At 47.2% G+C, this 24,591-nt stretch overlaps 9 protein-coding genes across 9 annotated transcripts; 5 read left to right on the top strand and 4 right to left on the bottom strand.

Annotated features, from left to right (window-relative positions):
* Window positions 1–796: 796 nt before the first annotated feature.
* On the top strand, window positions 797–4,424 carry F4822DRAFT_68658 (glycoside hydrolase family 38 protein). Its single transcript, XM_051463852.1, has 2 exons — window positions 797–3,007; window positions 3,059–4,424. Exons 1-2 carry the CDS (start codon window positions 1,121–1,123, stop codon window positions 4,415–4,417), a joined length of 3,246 nt encoding a protein of 1,081 aa, XP_051308984.1. The 5' UTR covers window positions 797–1,120; the 3' UTR covers window positions 4,418–4,424.
* An 871-nt stretch (window positions 4,425–5,295) lies between these two features.
* F4822DRAFT_434328 (muts domain V-domain-containing protein) lies at window positions 5,296–8,419 on the top strand (the record flags this gene model as incomplete). Its single annotated transcript, XM_051461990.1, has 2 exons — window positions 5,296–5,526; window positions 5,624–8,419. 2 exons carry the CDS (start codon window positions 5,296–5,298, stop codon window positions 8,417–8,419), a joined length of 3,027 nt encoding a protein of 1,008 aa, XP_051308983.1.
* Window positions 8,420–8,732: 313 nt separating this feature from the next.
* F4822DRAFT_434327 (uncharacterized protein) lies at window positions 8,733–10,006 on the bottom strand (the record flags this gene model as incomplete). The annotated part of the gene is made up of 4 exons (XM_051461989.1): window positions 8,733–8,853; window positions 8,932–9,692; window positions 9,764–9,904; window positions 9,974–10,006. 4 exons carry the CDS (start codon window positions 10,004–10,006, stop codon window positions 8,733–8,735), a joined length of 1,056 nt encoding a protein of 351 aa, XP_051308982.1.
* Window positions 10,007–10,235: 229 nt separating this feature from the next.
* Window positions 10,236–12,911, bottom strand: F4822DRAFT_419631 (uncharacterized protein). The gene is made up of 2 exons (XM_051459637.1): window positions 10,474–12,911; window positions 10,236–10,394 (listed from the first exon to the last, which is right to left on the bottom strand). The coding sequence occupies exon 1, from the start codon at window positions 12,844–12,846 to the stop codon at window positions 10,495–10,497; it is 2,352 nt and encodes a 783-aa protein (XP_051308981.1). The 5' UTR covers window positions 12,847–12,911; the 3' UTR covers window positions 10,236–10,394; window positions 10,474–10,494.
* A 73-nt stretch (window positions 12,912–12,984) lies between these two features.
* F4822DRAFT_68517 (origin recognition complex subunit 3 N-terminus-domain-containing protein) lies at window positions 12,985–15,702 on the top strand. Its single transcript, XM_051463851.1, has 5 exons — window positions 12,985–13,311; window positions 13,362–13,580; window positions 13,638–14,086; window positions 14,139–14,412; window positions 14,473–15,702. Exons 1-5 carry the CDS (start codon window positions 13,261–13,263, stop codon window positions 15,604–15,606), a joined length of 2,127 nt encoding a protein of 708 aa, XP_051308980.1. The 5' UTR covers window positions 12,985–13,260; the 3' UTR covers window positions 15,607–15,702.
* A 706-nt stretch (window positions 15,703–16,408) lies between these two features.
* On the top strand, window positions 16,409–16,864 carry F4822DRAFT_434324 (uncharacterized protein; the record flags this gene model as incomplete). Its single annotated transcript, XM_051461988.1, has 1 exon — window positions 16,409–16,864. One exon carries the CDS (start codon window positions 16,409–16,411, stop codon window positions 16,862–16,864), a length of 456 nt encoding a protein of 151 aa, XP_051308979.1.
* A 380-nt stretch (window positions 16,865–17,244) lies between these two features.
* Window positions 17,245–19,463, bottom strand: F4822DRAFT_419622 (proteasome complex subunit Rpn13 ubiquitin receptor-domain-containing protein). Its single transcript, XM_051459636.1, has 4 exons — window positions 19,161–19,463; window positions 19,025–19,094; window positions 18,464–18,962; window positions 17,245–18,211 (listed from the first exon to the last, which is right to left on the bottom strand). The coding sequence occupies exons 1-4, from the start codon at window positions 19,212–19,214 to the stop codon at window positions 17,680–17,682; spliced, it is 1,155 nt and encodes a 384-aa protein (XP_051308978.1). The 5' UTR covers window positions 19,215–19,463; the 3' UTR covers window positions 17,245–17,679.
* A 105-nt stretch (window positions 19,464–19,568) lies between these two features.
* On the top strand, window positions 19,569–21,010 carry F4822DRAFT_419620 (ribosomal protein L6e-domain-containing protein). The gene is made up of 3 exons (XM_051459635.1): window positions 19,569–19,866; window positions 20,164–20,499; window positions 20,559–21,010. The coding sequence occupies exons 1-3, from the start codon at window positions 19,753–19,755 to the stop codon at window positions 20,709–20,711; spliced, it is 603 nt and encodes a 200-aa protein (XP_051308977.1). The 5' UTR covers window positions 19,569–19,752; the 3' UTR covers window positions 20,712–21,010.
* Window positions 21,011–21,276: 266 nt separating this feature from the next.
* F4822DRAFT_438879 (putative dipeptidylpeptidase III) lies at window positions 21,277–23,516 on the bottom strand (the record flags this gene model as incomplete). The annotated part of the gene is made up of 3 exons (XM_051462576.1): window positions 21,277–23,214; window positions 23,266–23,326; window positions 23,392–23,516. The coding sequence occupies 3 exons, from the start codon at window positions 23,514–23,516 to the stop codon at window positions 21,277–21,279; spliced, it is 2,124 nt and encodes a 707-aa protein (XP_051308976.1).
* Window positions 23,517–24,591: the final 1,075 nt, after the last annotated feature.

The raw sequence follows: 24,591 nt of genomic DNA, 5'->3' as shown, positions 1-24,591 counted from the left end.
CAAAAATGACACATGGGACGGTATCGAAAGAAGCGATTAGCAAATCCACAAGTACCACTCATATATCTCAAGGCCAGAGCAAGGAAAAGACCCAATAGCGTTGTGCGATAGATTAACCTTGTACCCTCAAGAGGGCGCTGGACATTATATACATTCCTAAGTAGCTAGGTACATATGTTCCTTCCTCTAGAATGACGGCACATCGGCGGTTGCCTTACTCTGTATACGCAGTACCTAGGTGCCTGGTCTAAGATAATCTTATTGGCCCACCTTCAAAACTTCCAAGGTTCTCTTCTTATCATGTGTCAACTTCGTTTTCCTAGACTCCCAGCCACCTATATTTTCGACCTTACTGTTCCGCCCTCTCCATCTCCGACCGGTACAAGATTGATGCTTTTTTTTTTTTTTTTTTTATCCACCTACGTTCCTGATCACTCATATACCATTACTTACTCACCTACACATACCTAGGAATGGACACATTGACAAGCTGCTGAATCGATTCGACCACTCACGTCACCTAATCCATACATATATACGTAATAGGGCTGTTAGTACACTGGGGTGAGTGCGGGCCGCTACAACCCATGATAGGCTCTTGTCAGGTCTCGATTTGGAGATTGCCAAGGGTTTCCCCGCAAAAGCTCTAGGGAGCTGCCAAGTCAGCTGCTCCTCGATCCCTCCACGCTTCTTCAGCCCCTGCGTCTCAGGAACCCTCGGCACCTACCTCAGGTCCTGCAAGCTTGCCCACCTTAACTCCTTCTATACCCTACGTATTCAATACAATTCAATACACCAATTCATATTTAGAGAATTAAAAAAACCACCTCAGGTCAGAAGAGTCTAACGTAGCATCTACGATAACATCCATTGGTGTGTATCTCATCAACACAACAGTAGTACAGCTGTATTAACACATTCCATTCGTTGCGGGGCACCAACTTATTTCGTATCACGATTCCCACCCTTCATTTATATTTAAGCGTTTCGTCTGACTTCATTGTAGCCGACTTCTCGTTCGATTCTAGGACGACTTGTTTATAAAGCATTCTAACCCACACATAACACATCCAGAGTTATTAAGTCACTATCATTGCAACAAGACACCACAGTACTTACCATGGGCGGTGAGACTACAAAACCAAAGGTCGTTACGACCGATTACCCCGTCCGGGCACGCGCTCCGGTCGGCAAGCGGATAACACACATCTACAAAGAACGTATTACCCAATTCTACTCTTCGGGACAATGGGAACATCAAAATCTCCTGGCTATGATGTACGAAGGCATCGCGTCTGGCCCTCCCAATGTCCGACTTTCAACATGGCCAGCTCCAGGTCTCTCAAGGCCAACGTTTGAAGAGGCTGTCGCTGGCGAATATAAACCTGCTGCTGTCGGCCAGTCCTTCGGCCCTTCTTGGGCTACCCACTGGTTTAAAGTCGTCCTCAAGGTTCCCGCCGATCTTCGAGATAAGGAGCATTTGGAATTCCATTGGGACGCCAACAATGAAGGCATGGTTTGGACTGATGACGGCAAACCCTTACAAGGTCTAACTGGTGGAGGCGAACGTGTCGAATGGATCCTTCCAGACTCTTTCAGGGATGGCAAGGAGCACACCATCTACATCGAGATGGCCTGCAATAGTATGTTCGGGAATCCGGCCGGCGATATCATCCAGCCACCGGATCCAAACAGAAGTTTCCAACTCGTAAGAGCCGACATTCGTGCCGTTAATCTAGATGCCCGCCAACTCTGGATTGACACTTGGATAATTGGTGACGCTGCGAGAGAATTCCCCGAAGATTCATGGGAGCAACACGAGGCCTTGAATGTTGTCACTAACATTATCGACTCTTACGTTCTTGGCGATAAGAACTCGATCAAAAAGTGCCGTAAAATCGCGCAGGATTACATTGGGTCTAATGTCGATTCCTCCAAGGTTTATAGCAGCAAACTCCAACCCCAGGTTTTTGGTATTGGTCATTGTCATATTGACACTTGTTGGCTATGGCCCTGGGCCGAAACGAAGAGGAAGGTTGCAAGATCTTGGTCGAACCAATGTGACTTGATGGACCGTTACCCGGAGCTCAACTTTGCTTGTTCTCAAGCTCAACAGTACAAATGGCTAAAAACCCTATACCCCTATGCTTTTGATCGTGTCAAGCAGAAAGTAAAGGAACGTCGATTCCACCCTATTGGTGGCAGCTGGGTTGAACATGATACCAATATGCCAAGTGGCGAGTCCCTCGTGCGTCAATTTTTATACGGTCAGAGGTTCTTTGAGAGTAACTTCGGAGAGCGGTGCCGCACATTCTGGCTACCTGACACCTTTGGATATTCGAGTCAACTTCCCCAAGTATGTCGACTGGCTGGCATGGATCGTTTCCTTACACAGAAACTCAGCTGGAATAACATCAATAACTTCCCTCACACGACCTTCAACTGGGTCTCTTTAGATGGAAGTCAGGTCATTTGCCACATGCCGCCGGCTGAGACCTACACTTCGGAAGCTGAGTTTGGAGACGTCAAGCGCAGTATTTCTCAGCACAAGTCAATGGACCAAGACCACACTTCGCTATTGGTCTTTGGCAAAGGTGACGGAGGTGGTGGTCCAACTTGGCAGCATATTGAAAAGTTACGACGCTGCCGTGGTATCAGCGACCAGATCGGTCGTTTGCCTAGAGTGCACTTAGGCAACTCTGTTGATGACTTTTTCGACAAGCTCGAAGAAAAGGGCAACAGTTTGGTCACTTGGTACGGCGAGTTATACTTCGAACTTCACCGTGGAACATATACGACTCAAGCAAACAACAAGCGCAATAACCGAAAGTCGGAATTTATGTTGCGGGAACTTGAGCTGTTGGCCACTATTGCGTCTCTTAAATTCAACTCGTATAAATATCCGAAGGCGAAGTTTGATGAAATGTGGGAAGCAACTCTTCTTTGCCAATTCCATGATTGCCTTCCTGGAAGTGCGATTGAGATGTGTTACGATGACTCAGACGAGGTAAGTCTACCTAGAATACCATAGAAACTTGGTAAACTGACATTAAACCAGCTATACGAAAAAGTATTCAAGATCGGCAAGTCTATTTACGATGACGTCTATGATCTCTTTGGGGTCACTCAATTAACGGCCATTGATTCTACCCGTCATCATGGCGAACTTGTAGCCCTAAATACACTGCCTTGGCACAGAAGGGAGATCGTTGAGATCCCTGGGAATATAGTAGGTGTCGCTTGTGGTTCTGGGAACATCGCTAGCATAAAGCCCTTCAAAACGAAAGCGGCTAAAGAAGTTACCATTAATGAAGTTACCGATGGTGTTTTCGTTCTGGAGAACAAACAGTTAACTGTGACGGTCGAGAATGGAACCATCACCTCCCTCATCGATCGCAAAGTAGGACGCGAACTCATATCCGGAGGAGGAAAGGCCAACCAGCTCGTCATCTTCGATGATAAGCCACTGTACTGGCAAGCATGGGATGTCGAGGTCTACCATCTTGATACGCGGAAGGAAATATCGTATGGCAAGACCCAAATATACGAAGATCAAGCACACCGAGTCAGCGTCTTGACCGAAGCCAAGATCAGCGACAAGAGCTCAATTAAGGTGATCCTAAGCCTATCTGCTGCCCTCGAGGGTCAACAATCGTACGTCGAGAGCACTGCTCATGTGGATTGGCATGAGACCATGAAGTTCCTGAAGGTCGAGTTCCCCGTAGATATCAGAAACACCGAAGCCTCTTATGAGACTCAGTACGGCCTTGTCAAGCGACCCACGCATTACAACACCACCTGGGACATGGCTAAGTTTGAGGTGTGCTGCCACAAATTTGCTGACTTGTCGGAGCACGGCTACGGTGTCTCAATTCTCAATGACAGCAAATATGGCTTTGCTACTTGTGGCAGTCTCATGCGTCTTTCTCTATTACGTTCACCGAAGGCGCCTGATGCTCATGCGGATATGGGCAAGCACACAATTCGGTGGGCCATTCTACCACACCAAGGGGATCTCGGTGCCACGACTGTACGCGCTGGATACAACTTCAATCATCCATTGACTATCCTCTCGGTACCTGTGGGCGCTGACATTTCTGCGTTGAAAACACACCCTGTTGAACTAACAGGTGATGATTCGTTGATCTTGGATTGCGTGAAGCGTGGCGAGGATGATGAAGACGTTTCTGTCGACACAGCAATTCCACGGCGCAAGGGCCAAAGCATTATCGTCCGTATTTACGACAGCCTTGGTGGTCGTAGCACTGGGAAAATCAAAACGACTTGGGACGTTAAGAAGGTATTCAAGACCAACATTTTGGAAGATGATGGGGAAGAGATTAAGATCAGCGAGGATAGAACTTTTCCCATTTCTCTTCATCCCTTTGAGGTGGCTACGTACAGGTTGCAGTTGTAGTCTGGCCGCAACCTTACTTTTCGAGCACAAGACAAGCATATTCTTCAATTAAGGAATGCCCTTGGCCTTTTCTAAGGTTGGCCTCGATTGGTGCGATATGTTGGGTGGGTGTTAGAAAAGCAAACTGGCGCCCTGTATTATATGAGAATGTGGTTTGATCCGGAAGGTTGCAATCATCGGCTGCCCAAGCAGGGCGAATAGTCTTCATTTCAATCTATTCAGGTATACAGTATGACCAAAAGGACTTATGAAAATAAAGGAATAGCGATTCTCCTATAAATGTCTTGATCAATCATATTGAACCATCTGTGATAATTGTCTCATACCCCCCGATATTTCGCTAGTATATCTGGGCAACTCATCTGATATTTTAGACTCTGTATGAACTGTTGTTGATTGTAACCAAGAATGAGCGGCATATTTACGACTTCCCAGGAAGTCGGAGATCGGACTATACTGTGCAATTGGCTTAAAATTGGCTAGGAGCCCACAGTATAAATTCAACAGAAATTGTTAAGGCAAACCAATCATTCGATACTTCGTAAATTTCATCACAACCTCCAAAAACTCAAAATTGTAATAAAATTCGGATAATTGTATTCGCTATAAAATACTTATGTGATAAGTTCGCTTCATTTTGGAACTTGAACCTCATGAATGGGCAAACATGCCGGCGGATGACCCGGGCGTTTGCCGGTCGCGCACGCGGCTGGAGGATCAAACAGACGCTATCACGACAACAAGGACTCACAGCAGCATCACTACCGTTGTCTCGCGATGTCGATCTAGCAGTCTTTTTGAGATGCCAACAACAAATACGAGGCAAAAAAACGAGATCTTCGGTGAGGCTGGAGGATCTACCGCAGGGACGTATAAAAATGAAGGACGACGATGAGCCTAAGTCACTGGAAGAACCAGAGGATGAAGGGCCAGCATATCCTACCGTCGTCTTACAAGCTTGGCGGAATATGCAGAAGTTTGAAAACTGTGTGTTGCTCACGCGCGTTGGCGGCTTTTATGAGCTCTACTTGAACCAGGCTGAAGAGTACGGACCCTTGCTGAATCTTAAGGTCGCGCAGAAGAAGACTAATGCTGGACCTGTGCCTATGGTATTTCTATTTTCCTTACATAACTTCATTCTACATTTGTTTATATTCATATCTACGCTGTTGGTTTTAGGGCGACTATTGATCTGACGATATATAGGCTGGCTTCCCGTTCTTCCAGCTAGAGCGATTTCTTAAGACCTTAGTCCTGGATCTAAACTGCTATGTCGCTATAGCAGAGGAATTCCCCAATGATCCTGGCGATAGAATCAAATCGAATGGATTAATGCATGATCGAAGGGTCACCCGTGTCATCACACCAGGAACGCTTATAGATGAGAATTTCATGGATCCGTACGCTAATAACTATGTTATGGCAGTTCATGTGAACCATCAGGAAGTGGATTCTTCTAGTTCACAAGAATCTAATAAGAGTGGTAGAACGGAGCTAGAAAGCCTTGCGGAATTCCAAGTCAATGCTTCCACACCAATAGGTCTGGCATGGGTAGACATATCCACGGGCCAGTTCTACACACAAGCAACTACGGTCACATCGCTCGGGTCTATTCTCTCCCGCGTTGGCCCCAGAGAAGTAGTAGTAGACGAGCTTCTCGAGTCGCAAAAAGATCATCACTTATTCTCGGTCCTAGCTGAAGACAAGCAGTTAATCACATTCGCACCACACAGCGAACACCTACCACTATCAGCATGGACTCCGATGCTGGAATCCGATGTTCCCACGCAGACAGCACAAAGCTTCACACCGGATGAGGTTCAAGCCGGAAGCTTGCTTCTTCAGTATGTTCGGGACCGTTTGCAAGGGCTGAGTATGAAGCTACAGCCGCCGCAGCGGTACGAAAACATGTCCGTCATGTCTATTGACAAAAGCACCATGCGCTCGCTCGAGATCAAGCAAACTATTCGTGATAGTGCCTTTCGAGGTAGCTTACTACATATCGTCCGGCGGACCGTTACTAAAGGAGGTGCTCGATTACTGAATGCTTGGCTTAGCGCACCCTCGACATGCCTAAAGACTATTACGTCGCGACAAGATCTTGTGAAGTCTTTTATCCAGTACCCCGACCTTCGCGATGAAATCGTGTTGCTGCTTAGGAGGAGCCATGATTCACAACGCTTGGTCCAGAAATTCGCTCTTGGAAGGGGAGATCCGGACGATCTCATAGCCCTTGCTAATACTATCAGAGCTACTCAAGATATCGTCTCGCTCTTGGGGACTTCACAAGAACAAGAGAATACTACATCAAATTTGGAGGACATGTCTACTTCAGAGGGATCGTCTTGCTTCGATCCTCTCCTCTCCCGCATCAAGCTCAAAGAACCAGCCGCCTTAGCCGACCGCATCAAGACCTCCATCGATGAAGATGGCCTGGTACAACAACACCGAGATGAGGACAGCGAGGCGAGCCAACTCATGACCCTCGCCGAAGACGTCGTTGCATCAGAAGGTGCCAAAGGCGATCCTTCTATCTTGCCTAAAGCGGCCGTAGCCGCCAATAGTAAACGAAAAAAGCAACCCACTTCTATCAGAGACCACTATAGCGTCGATGATAACATTGCCTTCGTCATGAAACCCGAAGCCAGCCACGGCCTGCGCGAACTCCATAATAAGTTCCAAACCCTACTTCAAGAGAAAACAGCCCTAGCTGAATCTCTACGCACACGTTTCGGCGCCGCCAGTCTGACGTTACGCTGGACGCCAACAGGGGGCCATGTGTGTCATGTCAAGGGAGTGCGGGATATGAAACGGATCGTGGACTACGATAACAGCGACGGCAAAGGCGATGAAGCGATAGTAGTAAGCTCAAGCCGAAGCACGCGAACATTCCACGCATCGGAGTGGACAGCTTTAGGTCGACGATTGCACCAAACACGTTTCGAAATCGGCGCCGAAGAACAACGAATTTTCGCCGATTTACGCGCAATGGTCGTAGCCAATCTCGTAAAACTACGCCGCAACGCAGCTGTCCTCGACGAACTCGACGTAACAGCTTCATTCGCACGACTCGCTTCTGAAAAGGGGTGGACAAGACCTGTTTTACTCGATACTACATCCATCACCAACCCCAACCCCAACCTCAACCCCACCCCCGGATCCCTCTCCACAGCACAACACATAGTAATCGGCGGCCGGCATCCCACCGTCGAAGCCGGACTCCGCGAACAAGGCCGCTCATTCACCGAAAACGACTGTCTAATCGGCGGCACCAGCACCAGCACCACCAACACGGCACACGGCACACTATCCCTAATAACCGGTCCAAATATGGCCGGTAAATCCACCTACCTCCGCCAAAACGCACTCATCGCCATCCTAGCACAAGCCGGATGCTGGGTTCCCGCCTCCCACGCAACCCTCGGCATCGCCGACGCAGTATTCTCACGCGTCGGATCCGCAGATAACCTCTTCGCGGACCAGAGCACATTCATGGTCGAAATGCTCGAAACATCGCGAATCCTACGCGCCGCAACACCGCGATCTTTTGTGATAATGGATGAAGTCGGCCGCGGAACCGCTCCTCACGACGGTGCCGCTGTCGCGTTTGCTGCTTTATATCATTTGGTCCGCGTGAACCGGTGTAGAGCCCTATTCGCGACGCATTTCCACGGTCTAGCGGATATGGTAACTGCGCGTGAGTTACATGTGGATCAGGGAGGTGTGATAGAGACGTGGTGTACTGATGTGGAGGAGAGTGAGGGAGGGTTTATTTACGTGCACAAGTTACGGAAAGGGGTGAATCGGCAAAGCCATGCGTTGAAGGTAGCGAGATTGGCTGGACTACCCGAAGCGGCTATTGCTATTGCGAGGGAGATACTTGGGAAACACGATGACAGCAACAATGGCAAGGGTGATTACCTGAAGAAAACTCAAAGTCAAAATACGGTGTTAGATCACGATACCCCTATTCCTACGAAACAGTCGACTGAAGCAGCATAAAGAATTAGGAAGCTTGATGTCAGTTATTACGATTTGATTCGGTTCATCTAGGTATCTAAAAGCGAGTTATGTTAGCACTCTGCTCATTGTACAATATTGTCTAAACAAATTGTGTTTGGTAATGTGTCTCATAGGGTGGTGATGAAATGTGTCATCAAAAAAGATCAGGGTTAAAAAGCTCTTGAATTTCTGGATATAATCATCGAACACTGGGAAGAAGTGAGAACAAAATTGGACTTACCATTTTAAAAGTAGAAAGTGGAGACCCCGTATGCTGTAGTGTAAGCACCATATCACAATAGGAGAACCAAATTCATCTGCAATCGTGCCTCAATTGACCGTTAAAAGACCTATGTACCGTCGATTTTATCGCGCCTAGGTCCCGCAATCCCAACCGAAGCCCAGTTTGATGCCTTTCCGACAACACCATGATGCTATGAAATTCAGTCACTGTAGATAAAGATGTTAGCAAACTAGTCACACTTATTCTCGGGGGATAAGGGGGAACGTACAAGAGACCACCGAAACCCTCATCACCGGACTCCTCCTCCTCTTCGTCCTTCGTCTCTTCCTCAGCAGCAGCAGCCGTTGTAGTCTCGGCAGCAGCGGCAGGGCCGGCAGCGGCGGCGTAAGCGTCGGGGTTGGCAATACGGTCCTTGAGTTGCTCAATTTCGGGCCAGCTATATTCGGTCTCGATGGCAACAGCCAAAACCTTCTTGTAGCTGTTGACAAGGGAGTGGATGACGGAGGGCAGAGTAGGGAAGTTGAGGGCGAGGGAGAGAGCGGCAATAGTGGTAATGGCGCTGGAGAAGGTCTTGAGGAGCTGGTCCTCGCTGATATCCAAGACGTCAGGGGGGAAAGTGTTGCCCTGGTCGTAGACCTGCGCAACACCTAGACCGTAGGTGAAGGGAGAGATGTTCAACATGTTGAGAAGAGTAGCCTCGGAGGGACCGACACGGCTACCCGACTCGACAAGCTTCAAATCGGTCGTGATTTCAATGGTACCACGAGCAATCTTGGTGGGGACACCAAGAGCCTGGAAGAAAGAGGTCTTGCCGGGTTCCATACCAGTGTTGCCAGCAGGGATCCAGACGTCAGCCGGCGCAACAGCACCAGCACGGGCAGGGGCCGCGACCTTGTTGGCAAGGATCTTGTCACGGATGGTTTTGAGGTCACCGTTAGTGAAGACAAAACCGATGTTGCCCTTGACGTGGGGAAGGAGTCGCTCGTACTCGGGGGAATCGGGAATGAAGGTCTTGAGGGCTCGGCGAACCTGAATTGTTGAAGCGCGCGGTCAGCCTATAATTTCACCGGGTGTAGCAATTCATTCGGTTTTGTGCTTACCATAGTGTTCTTTCCCATCAGGACGACAGCCTCCCCGCGGAGGGACTGTCGGATTTCGTGCATCTGCTGAGAGCTGACATTGTCGACGGTGACGAGGAAAACAGAGCTGTAGTCCTCGAGCAGGCCCTTCAGCTTGGGGAACTGCGCAGCCGATAATTATTAGCATTTCAATTCTCTCGCGATTGAAATAAGAAATTCAATGCGACTCACGTATTCCGCCTTCTTTTGCTTGCTGGCTCCCATGTCTTCTTATTTCTGAAGTTAGGATTTTTAAAGCCGGGGTATATGTTAGATGATGAAAATTGGTATTGCGGTTAGGAAAATTGAGAAAAGTCGCTGAAAGTTTAGCACAAAGGTCGAATTTCGGCTAATTGTTTTTTTTCGAGACCCGAATGTGTGCATTGGTTCCATCCTCCCAATTTCCCCGCTAGGGCTTGCTGCTTACGCCGACACCGATGTACCCAGGTATCCTCAGCTCTAATCTTATCTTATCTGCTGAAGACCCCGCTCTACTGTACATACTGTAGTACATGTGTGCTTCTCTTGAAATCTAGAATACGCTTCACTTGATATAATCAGAAGCACCTAGACATTGAAACGGACGGAAGGGATAAGAGGAGACGGGGTATATGTATGCCATATTTCTTAGTGATACATTTATCATGAGTGGTTATATGTACATATAACTAACATATATCATCATCTGTTAGGTGTCGAAAGACTGTTATATATCAGGCGTCTACTGGGAGGCTTTGCACCTCACCGTGCAAGCCCATCTCCACGGCAGCTTGTATAAGCAATTGCGCCTTATTCTCGTCCTCAAGGCGCGCAATTTGGCCTTGTAGGTATTGTTCCAAGAAATTTCCCAACTCTTCCCTCTTCACATCTTCCGGTATATCGTCGCTCGCCCCAAGTTCCCCGGAGGCGATAAGTTCCTGGTGCCTTCGCCTCATATGACTTTCAACTTCCTTACTCGCGTACATCAATCGATGGCCATCCCTGCCCTTTGCTAATTTTTCTAGGTCCATTGACCCTACAACTAATTCAAGTATAATAATATCTGGAGGTGTAAATTTGAATACCTGCCGGAATGCTCGGTACGCCAAAAGAAGACCGTACTTATCATCCACTTTGCGGAACGTATGTAATACAGTTCTTGCTAATGGGGCATCGACACCATTCTCGGCAAAGATATGGGCGGATTCAGCCATCTCAGCAAACAGCGATCGAGTGTTGAATATCTCCTCACGGAACTGTTCTGGTTGTACCTGGATAAGACGATTGATTGGTAAGGCCTGCCAAAGAGCCATAAAGGTCCATGAATCTGGCTCAACCTGATATTGGCTGGTCAAATCTCGAGAGAGCTCTGCGAGACGTTTACCCTGCCCATCTTGAAGGTAGGAGAACAGCAACTGGTTTAGAATGAACGAATTGGGAGGGATTTCTGCCTCCCTAAATGCCGCCCATAATTGTTCCATCTTGGGATGTAAGCCACGTTCTTTATAATTCTCAGCAAGTAGCGAGAACGTTTCCAGGTTCGCTCTTGGCCAACCCTCTCCACACTGTCGTAGCCTGACGAAAGAGGCCAAGTTCTTCATATCCTTTCTAATACTTAGAAACTGCATCCTGGTGTTGATCATAGACCAAGCAATTTCCTCGGCTTTTTGCATATTGCCAGCAGTGCCCGACCTTAAATATGCACCAATTAGACCATTGACTACAATAGCTTGGGGCATAACACCTTTGGACTTCATGTGAAGCAAGACGTTGTAAGCACCCTGGAGATCACCAGCTCCTATTAGTCGTTTCAACCATTTGCCGTAGAAAAAGGGGCTAGCCACACTAGCAGCTCCCCTTTGGCCTCCGCGTAGGTCGATGGTGTCGGATGTCATCATCTCGATGAATGTATAAAACGCATACTCGGTCTCATTCGAGGCTAAGAAGTAGGAAATGACTTGGTCATAGTCATCGATTGTAATCGAGTCGCCCAACTCAGATCGCAACCGTTGGTATAGTTCGAATCCCTTTTCTACCGTCGCAGGATTCTCAGCACACATACGAATAAATGGTAATAGGAATCGTGGATCCTTCTCGAAAGGAGACTCGAAAAGAGTGTTGACAACCCGTTCAGCTCGAGTTGTATCGCCTGTTAAACAATACATTCGGAGACCAAGTTGCCAAAACTCCACAAAGGTTTCTGGTCTCGTCCCTAGGGTAGTTACAAACTTTTTATGTGTTGTAATCGCCTCTTCTTTAAACCCGGTTATGAAGGTGGCCTCGAGTGCAAGTAGTTGTTGGTCATCGCGTAGGGTTACACCGGCCTTCTGCATATCCTTTGCTAATGTGTGGATATGGGACATTCGGTTGGGGTTATTAGGATGATCTGCGGCTAGAATCTGCCATAGCAAATCCCATATATCCTCGTGAACCAACTCCCACCTCTTCGACAAAGCTATCCGAGCAGCAGAATAGTACCTCCATAACGAGTTTATTTGCTTGGGTCCAAGGACACCACCACGAGTTTTTCTGCCCACAGTCCGTATCATATTGTTTAACTGGACGATATGCTTTCGTTCTTGTGGTGCCGGCCACTCCTCCTCAGGTAGGAGTAGTGAGGGTTTCGGTAAGGACTCATCTTGGGACGCAGCTCGTTTTCGTAATTTCTCGGCACCTTGCTTCCCCCAAATCTCCTCGACAATTTTTGAAAACTGTGTGGCTTGCTCTAGCTCTTTTTCCATCTCCTTCAAGCGGGTTTCGGCTTGACCTCCCGGGTCTGTCATTGATTGGGTAAACTCGTCCTGGTTTCGTAGACGCCGTAGATTTCCACCTTTCCCCTGTTCAAAATAGTTGACTGATATCTCGTCATCCTTGCTTTCTTTTAGAAGACCTAATGTTTCTAAGGTTTTCAGACGTTCGGCTTCTTGTTCGCTCGTTAGGCGGGATCGGGTCGTTGAAGCGAAAGATTGCGCAGCTTGCGAAGAAGAGCGTCGGAGTGCCCATTGCGCAACGGGAGTGCGCTTTCGTAAAGCCAACAAGCAGGACCTACAGATAAAATTGTCGACGGGAAGGGTCCTTGGAGGCATGACGACAGAGATTAACTAGTATAGTACGTCGTATGCATGAGGATATGTGAGCGGCAAAACGCTGCTTCGGAGTAGAAATTCTTTTTTTTTTTTTCCTTCTAAAAATTTAAAGCCGATAAGGGTGATATCACCACCGACATTCCTACTGGGTACTTTTTTTAGCGCATCCCAAGCCTCGACTTTCCTCTGCCCCACCTATAACTTTAAGCATTACTACCCACTGTACCTTCCATTTGAAGTTCTATTAGGGGATTGACCGGGATTTAGTAACGCTAGAGAGGACCCTGCACGCCCTGTACCTGTCTAAATCGCATCCACTTACACTTGAAGTGTCAAGACGCGTATTCTCATATCATATCTCATGAAAACTAAGAGACTTACTACTTAGGCAGTGAGCAAAAGTCGCATCTAATCATGGCCGTCGATGAACCTGTTAAAGAGGTATACGAAGAGAAACAGCACCAGGTATAATATTCCATATGAAGCCGATGCGAATCAACACTGACGGTTCTTAGGCCGCCTATATTTTCGACCCCTTAGAAGAAGCCGATGGCGCAAGCAGACCTGCTAAACGGAGAAAAGTTTCCAAGAAACCAAATGAATTAAAAAACCAAGATATCAATGCTTGGTTAACCTTCCAGCCACTTTTTAATGGTTCCGAAGATGAACGCTATGTCCGTCTTCGCCAGCAGCTCTTTGAGAAGTCTTGGTCTCAAATCGATGAGAGGATCCAAGTTAGTTGCTTATACTGCGAGCAATCTCATAGCATGATAACTTACAGTTTCTTATAGCGAATACTTAGAAAAACAATTCAGTCCACTCTAGACGAAGTCATTTCCTTCCTTGGCACAACACCTGATCATGCATCCATTGGCAAAATCCCTTCCGGCTTCATTATCACGGGTCCAAATTTGGCTACCCAGGACCTGTTATTTGAACAGCTCACGGAAGCATTGCAGCTTCGGATGGATGCTAAGGTAGTACGGCTCAGGTCCGGTGATGCGTCTAATTTGAAAATGGTCTTGAAAAAGATCATACATGACACTACAGCAAGGGAGACAGACGATGAAAACGATTTAGAATTGGCAACTGGCAAAGATGGTCGCAAATATCTTAATTACGATCTCGAGGGTCTTTATGCCCATCTCAAGGCTAACCCCCGTCGTCATATCATTGTCGCATTTCAAGACAGTGAAGCCTTTGAAAGCGGTCTATTGTCAGATTTAATTTCACTTTTTAGGTTAGTATGCTCATTTATGTTCCATGTGTCACACAATTGACTTGTCACGCAGCTCGTGGCTTGATCGAATCCCATTCGCATTGCTTTTTGGGGTGGCCACCTCGGTCGAGCTATTCCAGGCACGGCTTTTAAAATCAACTTGCCAGTGTCTTTACGGTGATCAATTCGACGTTGAGCAATCGACCTCAATCATCGAAAAGATTTTTAAAGCATCCATTGCGCACTCGGAAGTTCCATTACGGTTAGGCTCTTCCCTCATACATAGTCTACTAGATCGTCAACGAGACCAAGTATCGAGCATTCCGGTCTTTGTGAGTTCCTTGAAGGTAAGTTATGCCCTGTGGAACAAGCCACTATGCATCATTACGCATGCTAAGCGCTTTTAGTATGCTTATATGTACCACTTCTACGCAAATCCCTTAACAATCTTTTTATCCTACGAAATAGAAAGCAACACGATTCAGGGAGAGCACTTAGAAGCAGTACGATGCCTGCCATCTTTTCGTCGATTCGTAGAATCAAATATTGAGAAGGGTGAAATTAGCCAGGCCCGGCTACTTCTTGACGACGATCAACACCTCAGTGAAGCTTTACAAAGTTGCTCCCGAGATTCTCAACAATGGTCATTGGACGTTTTACGCAAACTAAAAATTCTCACCGCTAGTAAGGTATTATCTGCCGATTTCACAGGACTCTATTTAGATGCCATTTCGCGTGGGATAGATCCCGATCAGATCGCAGAATTTACGGAACAGGTCAAGCGAATGCAACCTGCTGATACTGAATCGTTTATAAAACAAGCGCTAGATGATATCAAGAATGGCGACCTCAGCCTTGGTTTAGATTCATGGATTGATGAAGCCAAGGAATCGGTTTCTTTGTTCGATAGCATTCTAACAAGGGTTAAGTCCTTACAAGCCGAAGCTGAAGAACAGGGAAATGTTCTCCGGAGCAAATACAGCGGGCAAACAAAGGTCTTGCGAGCTACCGTTGTCGCTCAAAAGGTTCAGCTTAGCCAAGACACAGCGACTCTAACAGAGGAAGACAAACTGTATACCGACTTAATGGACGATCTTGCAAAACACCTAAAGGAGATACTTCTGTGTAACGGCGCAAAGGATCAGTGCTTCAATGAGCTTTGGTTCTTTGATTCAAGGGTACCGTATAGAGATGTGTTTATTCCACGACCACGGGGAGTAGTTGAACGAGCATTATCACGCCCTCATGATTATCTCAATTGCTCCTGTTGCGAAACCAAAGAAGACCAAATCAAACCATCTTTCCCAACAACAGCTATTTTATATCAACTTTACCTTGAGACCGGGTCCCTCATCAATGTCGCAGATCTTTGGTCTGCTTATTACGCCATTGTTGGCGAAGAAAATGAAGATGGGTTAGACGAGCGGTCCGCGCTTGTCTTATTTTATCGCGGGATGGCTGAAATGAAGACCATGGGCTTTGTGAAGCAAAGCAGGAAAAAGGCCGATCACATCGCCAAACTTGCTTGGAAGGGACTTTGAAGGGAGAAATGGTGTACAAACCATAGTGACTGGGAAAGAGTCATAAAAATAGCCTTGAGTTTGTCTAGGAATACGCTGGGCAAATCGGGATGGTACAAGGACGGCACGGAGCAGAACAAACCAACAATTTGCTACTAGTTTCACCAAGAGGTGAGGGTCTATTCGCACCTTTAATAGGTCTTTGGGCGCTATTCATATGTGAAAGGCCTCGATGAGGCGGATAAAGCTCCTCTGAAAGCTCATAGCGCCGCTAATGAACAAAGAACCAACAGTTCGGACCATAGTGCTCAGAAGCGTCAAATAATGTGACAAAGAGAACTGTTTCGATCCTCGTACATACAAGAATACACTGCAGCCACCCTCGAATCTACGAGTCCTCGCCGATATCTTCATACCAGCAGCTACGTAGTTCAATTTAAATTCCAAGTGCTCGTTTTCTCTCTTAAAGTCCCATCATACATAAATTACGATTCACCCTTGGCTGCTGGCGGCTAGACACGATTGTCGAAGGCCAATTGAAGAATATTCTTTTTTTTTCTTAAGAGAGAAGAGGAAACAGACTAGATCGGATCAAGCAAAAGCCTTCTCACGTTGTTATTATTACTACCATTGTTTCATTGAAACCACACTCATTTCACCGACGCACTCGTCTATTGATTTCGCAAAGACACCACCGAATATAAAACTTGAGATTTTCCTCCTTTTAGAATATCCAGAAGTCCGCGATAGCTACCTCGATTAAACCAAACGAACCGAACCTCCGTCATATCCAGAGAAAGTCCTACAACAAACACCAGCCGAGATGGAAAACCAGACAAACCCAGCACACAAACCAAGTCCACCCATGTTCGGGGACAGACGAGCACTAAAAGACGCCGCATTCCGAGAGAAACTACGGCAAATGGCCTTACCGCTTGCTCCATTAGTGCAACTCACAACAGGAGAAATCCATCCGGCGTTCCCGGGGACGCTTCTAAACTTCTGGCTTTTGACGGACGCACAACTCGAGGAACTAGCACATTTCTACCACCAACGAACACCCTGCCGCTGGACATTCCACTACCCATGCCCGATAGCATGGTCAAGCGAAATATCACTTGAAGAAAAACGGCGACGCATAGGACGCTTTATCGGGTTACGCGGGTGCGAAACGCCGATACGGATTAAAACCGAAGATGAGATCGCGGAGGAGGCGAGACAGGCGCGCGTCACGGCCGAGGAGCAGGTTATGAGGGGAAAGATGTACTGGTATAGGTGATACCTAGACACTTGAGGAGGGGGAGCAGAGAGAAGAGGAGGGAAGACAAGGGAAGAGGAAAAAACTATATCCTGGATAATGGAGAGGTCAGCGCATCGCAACTTGATTTCTGCTTAACTTCTGTTTCTTGTCATTCTTTTGACTCAGTACCTATTTTAATATTATAAGCACTTGAAGAAAATATTTTGGAGCGTTTGTTTCGTATGCATTGTCAAGTTATAACATTCTGCTTGGGAGCGTAATTTGGTTGAATGATAGGCCCATCGCTAGTACATTTCAAGCGAAGTCAGGTCCTACATCTTGTTTCATGCATGTGTTTCCTAGTCCGTAGCCTGGTGAGGGATAGCAAGCATCAAACTGAGTCCCTAGGTACGTCTTGATTCATATAACTTTGTTTTAGATTGAGATTCGAATAAGGGAACGACCCGATCCTTGGGGTGATATACCCGTAAGTTATATACATTAGTCCGTCAATATTCACGACGGGTAAGACTCCCTACTCACCCATACCCCGTGATAATTCTTTTGACTTGTGGTAAGACTATCCCCCGTAGAAGGTTAAAAAAATTTCGTGAGCACTGAATAGACCGCTAAAAAACTAGGGGCACTTGTGTATAAATATCTCTAACCCAAGTTCTTAGAGCATCAGAGATATACACTCCCTTTCAAAATTACCGAAGGCCTTTGTTATTGGTATTAGGACCGAGGTTTGTATTTTAACAACAGTGAACAACGTAATTGTCCTGACGCACAAAGGATTAACTTGTGCGCCTGTTAACCTCCTAGTACAACTCAATAGCAGGGATATGACCTATCTACTTCTTCTGGACGCTTTTCTTGACTCCTTCAACAAAGGCTTCCACTGCATCTCCGCCACCTAGAGGCATTTGACTGCCTCTCAGGTAACCCCCATTCTCGACCTTAATCGATAGTGCATCGGCAATACTAGGTAAACCACCGTCTCGAATAGCCATCGTCAAGCTAGCTAAGCTCTGGTGGAACTGGGGACTTCGTAGGACTTTCTCCAATAGCGCCTTCTTCTGGCCAAGACTCATTGCCTCCTTAGCGGCTTGGATTGCTGCAGCAGTAGGCTCTGCCGTCGCGTCCCCTTGGTCGGATTGTTGGGACAGCACAAGTACCGAAGGGGGTAAGAAACTAAGTAATTCATTGACCTGTTCTTCCGTAGCTAGTTGGGCCATGGGAACAGTGACAGGAGGTGTGAGGAGATCCGAAAGAAGCGGGTAGAGTTTTCCTTCCCCTTGGTTCCCTCCGGCACCGCCGCCTCCTCTTAATGAATCTAGGAAGTTTCTCACAGCCTCAGCAGCATCTGACGTACCGGCAGCAGCACTAACATCATGTCAGCACAAGTTTCATATAGGTAGATAGGTATAGCAATGTGATGAAGAAAATGCATCTCTTTTTGATCGTGAGTGCTCAACTCTAGTATTACATGGCAGCCCAGTAGGTCAACAGAACACCTTTGGGCGCTTATGCCTGGTATTTGTTTTGTGCGAATGTGTCAAGCGTATGCAATATTCTCACTCCATATCCTCTTCCAAAAATAAAACGCCACGAATGAAGAATCAGGGATGCACCTACGCTCTAGCACCGTCGGCACCACCTTCTCGCGCTTCCTCGCCCTCTTCTCGTACATCGCCGCCCGTTGCGCCCGCGCCAGCACCTCCGCTGCCTCCATGGGGGTCATTAGAATCCTCGATGTCCTCCATAGCCTCATCGTTATCGTCACCGCGTCGGTCGTCGTTATCGCTGTTATTAATTGAGGCTAGTTCGCGCGCAACATTGACTTCCTCGCCTTGTAGGAGCTTGTCGACAATATCGCCGATCTTCAGATCGCGGGGACTGAACCAGCGCGGGTCACCAGTCCGGCCTTGGGGTTTCGATTGGAGGTAGAAGAGGTAGCGCTGGGATGAGGAAAGGAACTTGAGGATGAAGATGCGGCCGTCGGGCTTCTTCGCACTGCTGGGCTGGCTGCCGGCGTCGTAGGGGAGGAAGTGGCCATCTGTGGGCACCATGACGAGGTCTAGTTCGGGCGAATCGAGGGGGACATTTCGTTCTCGCCAGCAGAAGTGAAGTAATTCTAGAATGTGTTAGCAACATATCTACTAGCAACGTAGTTTGAAATTAATAGTAAAAACATACCATCTTCGGAATAGAGGTAAATGTAACCTGGACGGGGCGAAGCCTTGATCTTGTAGGGTCTTGAGGAGCTCTAGTGATGATATTAATGTCTGGCCTCATATGGCGATCAAGCTAACCAAAGCTAAAGAATACTTACATCAACCTCGCATATACCAGCCTTGAACGTTATAACCGGTATTATAGACGACATGATGAGGAATTATCGGGTTTATGAAGGAGTTTGATGTGTGTAAGAATCGAAGTCGAATGGTGGGATTGTTGTTATAATTTAGTTGCGTGATGTTTGTATGGCTTGTAACTTACAAGGCTGCAATAGCTTCGTCAAGCGGATGCAAGAGAGCTCATGTCATTGGCTTACCTAAGAGCTACGTCGGAGTACGGTGCGCACCTTCTTGTTTGTACGGTGGAGCATTAAGTTTGGTACTTAAGTACAATTACGTAAGTTTCTTTCTTTCTCAAATTCAAATTGATTTCAAGTGGCTTATCATCCGGCTGCCGAAAATCCGTTATCTTAGGTAATCTTGTGAAAGAAAGAAAAAAAAGCCACAGTTTGTGCCCCACTTAGCCTACAACGAATTGATTTCAAGTGGTGGCACCAGGGCTTCGCCTAAGCCCACAACTGAATTGAACTTTTTGCGCAAAGTGGGAATTTCTAACCTCGCATCATCAACCTCAACGCCAATTTCCTTTCATCCACCACCAATTCACCTTCCGACAACCCCTTCACAATGTCGCAACCGAGCACAAAGAAGACGTTCGGAAAGTCGACCCGGGAGGTCCCTCACCCTTCCCAGAAGGCACAGAAGTGGTACCCGGCCGACGATGAAGCCAAGCCCAAGTCTGTGAGTTAACAACAATAATAATTTCACATTTCAAATCTGGAGGACACATCGTATTCGCATGAAAGCAACAGATCGAATCTTCGGGTTGCCAACAACAAAACTAAATTGGTCGTGGTGGAATGTAATATTTATCTCCGGTTGCAGACTACTGCAATCTTGGATTGAATATCTTCAATCACATGGATTTTGGAGATGCACACAAATGATCTGCGGACGAACCACACACACATGCTACCACCTTCGCGTTTATTTCAGCTTATTTTTTGAATTACCTACTAACTATCATCTCTTCCATAGGTCCGCAAGGCTCTCCGACCTTGGGCTCCGCGAAACTCGCTACAGCCCGGTACCGTCCTCATCCTCCTCGCTGGCCGCTTCCGAGGCAAGCGCGTAGTCCTCCTCAAGGCTCTCGACCAAGGTGTCCTCCTCGTCACCGGCCCCTTCAAGATCAACGGTGTCCCCCTACGACGAGTGAACTCCCGATACGTGATCGCCACATCCTACAAGATCGACCTTAAGGGTCTTGACCAGAGCAAGATTGAGGAGGTCGCGCAAGCCCAGTACTTCACCCGAGACAAGGCTAAGGACAAGGCGAGCGAGGATGCGTTCTTCAAGCAGGGCGAGAAGCCTCAGGTACGATTTACAGGGTTGGATTAATCAGCAAGGACGTGAGCTAATACATTACACTACAGAAGAAGGAGATCAGCAGCAGCCGAGCAGCGGACCAGAAGACCATCGACAAGGCCCTGATCGCCAACATCAAGAAGGTAGACCTTCTTGCCAGCTACCTCGCTAGCTCATTCAGCCTCCGAAAGGGCGACAAGCCCCACGAGATGAAGTGGTAGTTTCGACGCGAGGGGACGGAAGGGTTCACGGACGATGAGAGATGAGGATTCCTGCTTTTAGAGAAAAATTTATCAAATGACTTTGCGGACGGCGGATCGCGGAACTGGGCTGGCTTTTGCCAATTGCATCTGGACGTTGAGACATCGGTCACATTGATTCTGGCGTCTGTAATCGAGGTTCTAGTCAATAAACGACTATCAAGGCAAAAAAACAATAATTACTGCATGGCGTTACGTTGGTGACATCTCTCTACTTGCTAATAGCTTCCACAGAAATTAACAGAAGTTCTTACAATAACATACACGATGCATAGAGTGACACGAGTTCCCTTGGCTGGTTTCTGACAGAACAACTCCTCTTCCGCGTCTCAAATCTAGTTGATCATTCTCAAGGCTTATCATTGTTGGCGTAAGAGGACTTATCTCAGAGGCGTCTATCTACCTAAGGTATCTAGGTAGTAACTTTACTCTAGCAGACTACGCAGATAGTCTCCGAATGCGCATCGCCAAGTGTGTTAGTTACTCACAGCAGACTACTTTGCCGTGCTGTATACCCATTCTCAAGTCAGACGTGTCTCTCCGCCCAACTCTGGATCATGCCCTCGGGAGTTGCGTCGTAGTGTTTTATCGTAACCTTGCCAGTCGCCTCGTCCAAGTTGGTGTTGGTCTGGACGAACACTTTCCGGGGTTGCTTGTTGCGTAAAACTTCATTCCTAACCTTGGTGCCCCAGAAGTCCGGGTCAACATTTGTCATGTCGCCGAAGAACTTCGCTCCGTTTTCGATGTCGGCGGTAGATTTGTATATGTGCAATTTCCGAAGATAGTCACCTACTGCTTTCCGGCCCGCCGTGAGGATCTTCGAACGGTCTAGACTAATCGTTAAGTTGCTTATGTCGTCTCCTTTATAATCCAGTTTGCAGAAATCATCCTCGGCTTCGAGGAAGCACTTGAGAATCGAAAATCGAGCTTGCGAGTGCGCTTGACCCCATTTTCGGCTCTTGGGATCCCACATCTCCAGCGATGTGAGACCGGCTCGAGCCATAGACAAATAGGAAGCATAGAGCACGTCGCCCGCCTCGCCATTGATATCGATTGAGCCGTCTCCGAAACCGAAGATCTTCAAGACGGGGAATTCACAGCTGAGATACATGGCAACAAGCTCTGCACGGCACTCTTCGTAAGCACCGGCTAAGCTACCGAAAACGGAACCCCATGTCTGACCGGGCTCATACCAAGTCGTGATGGGTTTCCCAGTTAACGGAGAAATGGGCGGGTTCTTGTGGTCGAAGTTGAACTCTCCCGGGGATTTCTCCTGCAGTAGCTTACCACACCCGTGGCCTGTCAACTCGTGGAGACCAACTTGAACTTCTAAGGAGCCGTCGCGGTACTTCCTATAAACCCCTAGGTCTTTCTCGGCAACGAACGGAACTTTCTCATTCGGTGACTTTGCACCCATCACATTACCGAGTGACACATTTTTGAAGCCTTCGCCTTGTCTAATATCATCGTAGTTAGGGATATTGATGCCAATGGGTATACCAGATCCAGCGAATGTCAAAACCTCAAGAGAAGTGAAATCCGGGGACAAGAAGGTATCCTTTTCAAAGTCTTTGCCCCATGGTAGATGAGGAATCAGAGTAGGAGCAGCTTCAACCAACGCCCCGAAAGCCCGTGTCCGATCTAGGTTCACGACAGCAGCAAAGCCTTCCCATTCAGCTCGAATACCAGCAGGGTCGCGGTACGTTTCGATGAAGCCAACATTACACTCGACCATCGGGCCCTTGTCTCGAATCCAGAATCTTTGGCTGTCCTTGAAAGCAAGTAGCGACCCTTCCTCAAAGGATTTCGCGTAGGAAGTAAACATTTTCTGCTGGTTCTCATTGTCGGCATTTTCCGCCGCTTTTTTAGCATTTGCTGTAATAGCTTCCAACTCCTTGGAGTAATCACCATACACCAGAGTAATAGTCTTCCCCGTTAAGTCACCGGTCTCGATCTTGAACGTCGTTTCTTTTCCAATATCGCCACCTTCACTGGGAACTGTGCGCTTTGCCGACGCGATCAAAATCTCGAACGAGCCATTCTTATTTTTAATGAGACGAGTATTTTCGGGAAGCAGTCCTTTCTTCTCCATCCATGATGAAATAAAATCGATTTCTGCCTTCGTGATGTCCGACGATCCAGGGTAGTAAGTGGTCATGTGTCCCTGTTCTGGGTAACCTAGGTGCAGCAAGGCTGGCTTGTTGGCGGAGAATATGGCACCAGAAGTGGCATCGTAAAACTTCTGTGCCTCCGGAGACGCCGCCGCAAGCGCGGTAAAGGCGGATTCGGGGCCCCGTGGGATGAATTTGGCATCACCAAAACTTTTGTAGTTACCATTGTTCCCTAGGAATTGCGCTGCATATTGCAAGAAATTGCCAAGATCTTCGTCCGATATACCAGCCTTGGCTTGTAACGCCTTCCAGTCGCCACCACAGGTCTTGTGGAGGGCCAAGATGAAGTCGAACTAGATACGAGTGAATATGCAGTGAGACAGCTGAAATGTTAGCTAACTTACTATTGGTTCAGATTCAGGGGAGATCTGTCTCGCCACAATTCTAGTGCCATGGAACGAGGCTCTACACCACCCAAAGCTGTCAACATTCTCTCGTACCTATAAAAGTCTAGTAGGAGTAGTAAATACCTAGAAATGAAGTGGGCGTATCTCTTCTGCTTGTCATTTAAAGCATCGAAATGTTTTTCTATCTCGAGCCTAACGACACTCGGGGGTGAATCGGCGAGATAGTTCTTAAGCTCTTGAGCATCCATTGTGGAGGCGAACGAACGGGCTATAATTCGGTGAGGGGAATTTTCTAGAAACCTTGGTTTAAGTGAATCCAGTTTTCTTGGAGAGAGTCTAGGGATCAGGTGCTTTGATGTTCTTGATATCGAAGGAGCACTCCGAATCAAGGTTGAAATGGAGAGCATTTGAGAATGAGGAGATAGAAGGCAATCACCACCACCACTGCAGCTACTAGTACCCAATATACTTCCCTAGTCTGCGTAGGTACCTAAATTTTACCTCCAGAGCTATTATAAATGTACCTTAGGCAAGTGACCCTTCTGGAAGGTCCAATGATGAAAGAGTTTGTATCATACGATTGGTGGAGAGCGGCCAGTCTAACTTATCCCCGCATTCCCTAATGCGCCACAGCGTTAAGTTAGAATAGCCAGCCACAGGGCAATTCTTTTCCTAGGCGGTAGGCGCCTATTGTGATTGCGTATCCACCCTCCACGCTTAAGTATCATGAACATTGGAGCTGTAATCAAGGGAATAAGGAACCAAACTCAACCTTGGGTGCAGGAGATAATGGATGTTGGACGCCTGTATATTCTAGAGTGAAAATGAACACAGCAAATAGAAAGGACATTTTAGGAGTGATGAGACCTAAGCTATTTGTGAGTATACGTCGGCAAGTTAAATTATTGACCACATGCAGCCCTAGAAAATATCCTACCTATATTCGTCAACATCATTCTCTATAATTTATCTTATACCAAATGAGATTTCGCAACTTTTCAATTGTGTCATAAAATACCCGTATGGTGATTAAATTGGTCGAAAAGAACACGCGCGTGGGATTATTCGACATTTACAGGATCCAAGGCTCGAGAAGCCTCGTAGACTTAATGGCATACCTGGCCTGAGGCCTCCTGACTTGTCGAAAATTGAAGCTTAACCAATATAGATCTTATAGAATAGGAGGCGTGGCTTTAAAAAGTTCCAAACAATCAAGATCTTCGGCTGGCTAATTTATATCCATACCGTACCTAGGTATAGTATCGCAAATATAGTTCGTATGTCTACTTTTAGGTACATACAGGGACGCACATGAAAAAGAAT

Source organism: Hypoxylon trugodes, assembly GCF_022578975.1.
Source record: "Hypoxylon trugodes strain CBS 135444 unplaced genomic scaffold F4822scaffold_11, whole genome shotgun sequence".
NCBI lineage: Eukaryota > Fungi > Ascomycota > Sordariomycetes > Xylariales > Hypoxylaceae > Hypoxylon > Hypoxylon trugodes.
The sequence above is the reverse complement of the archived record's forward strand: the minus strand, read 5'-3'. Positions and strand labels throughout refer to the sequence as shown.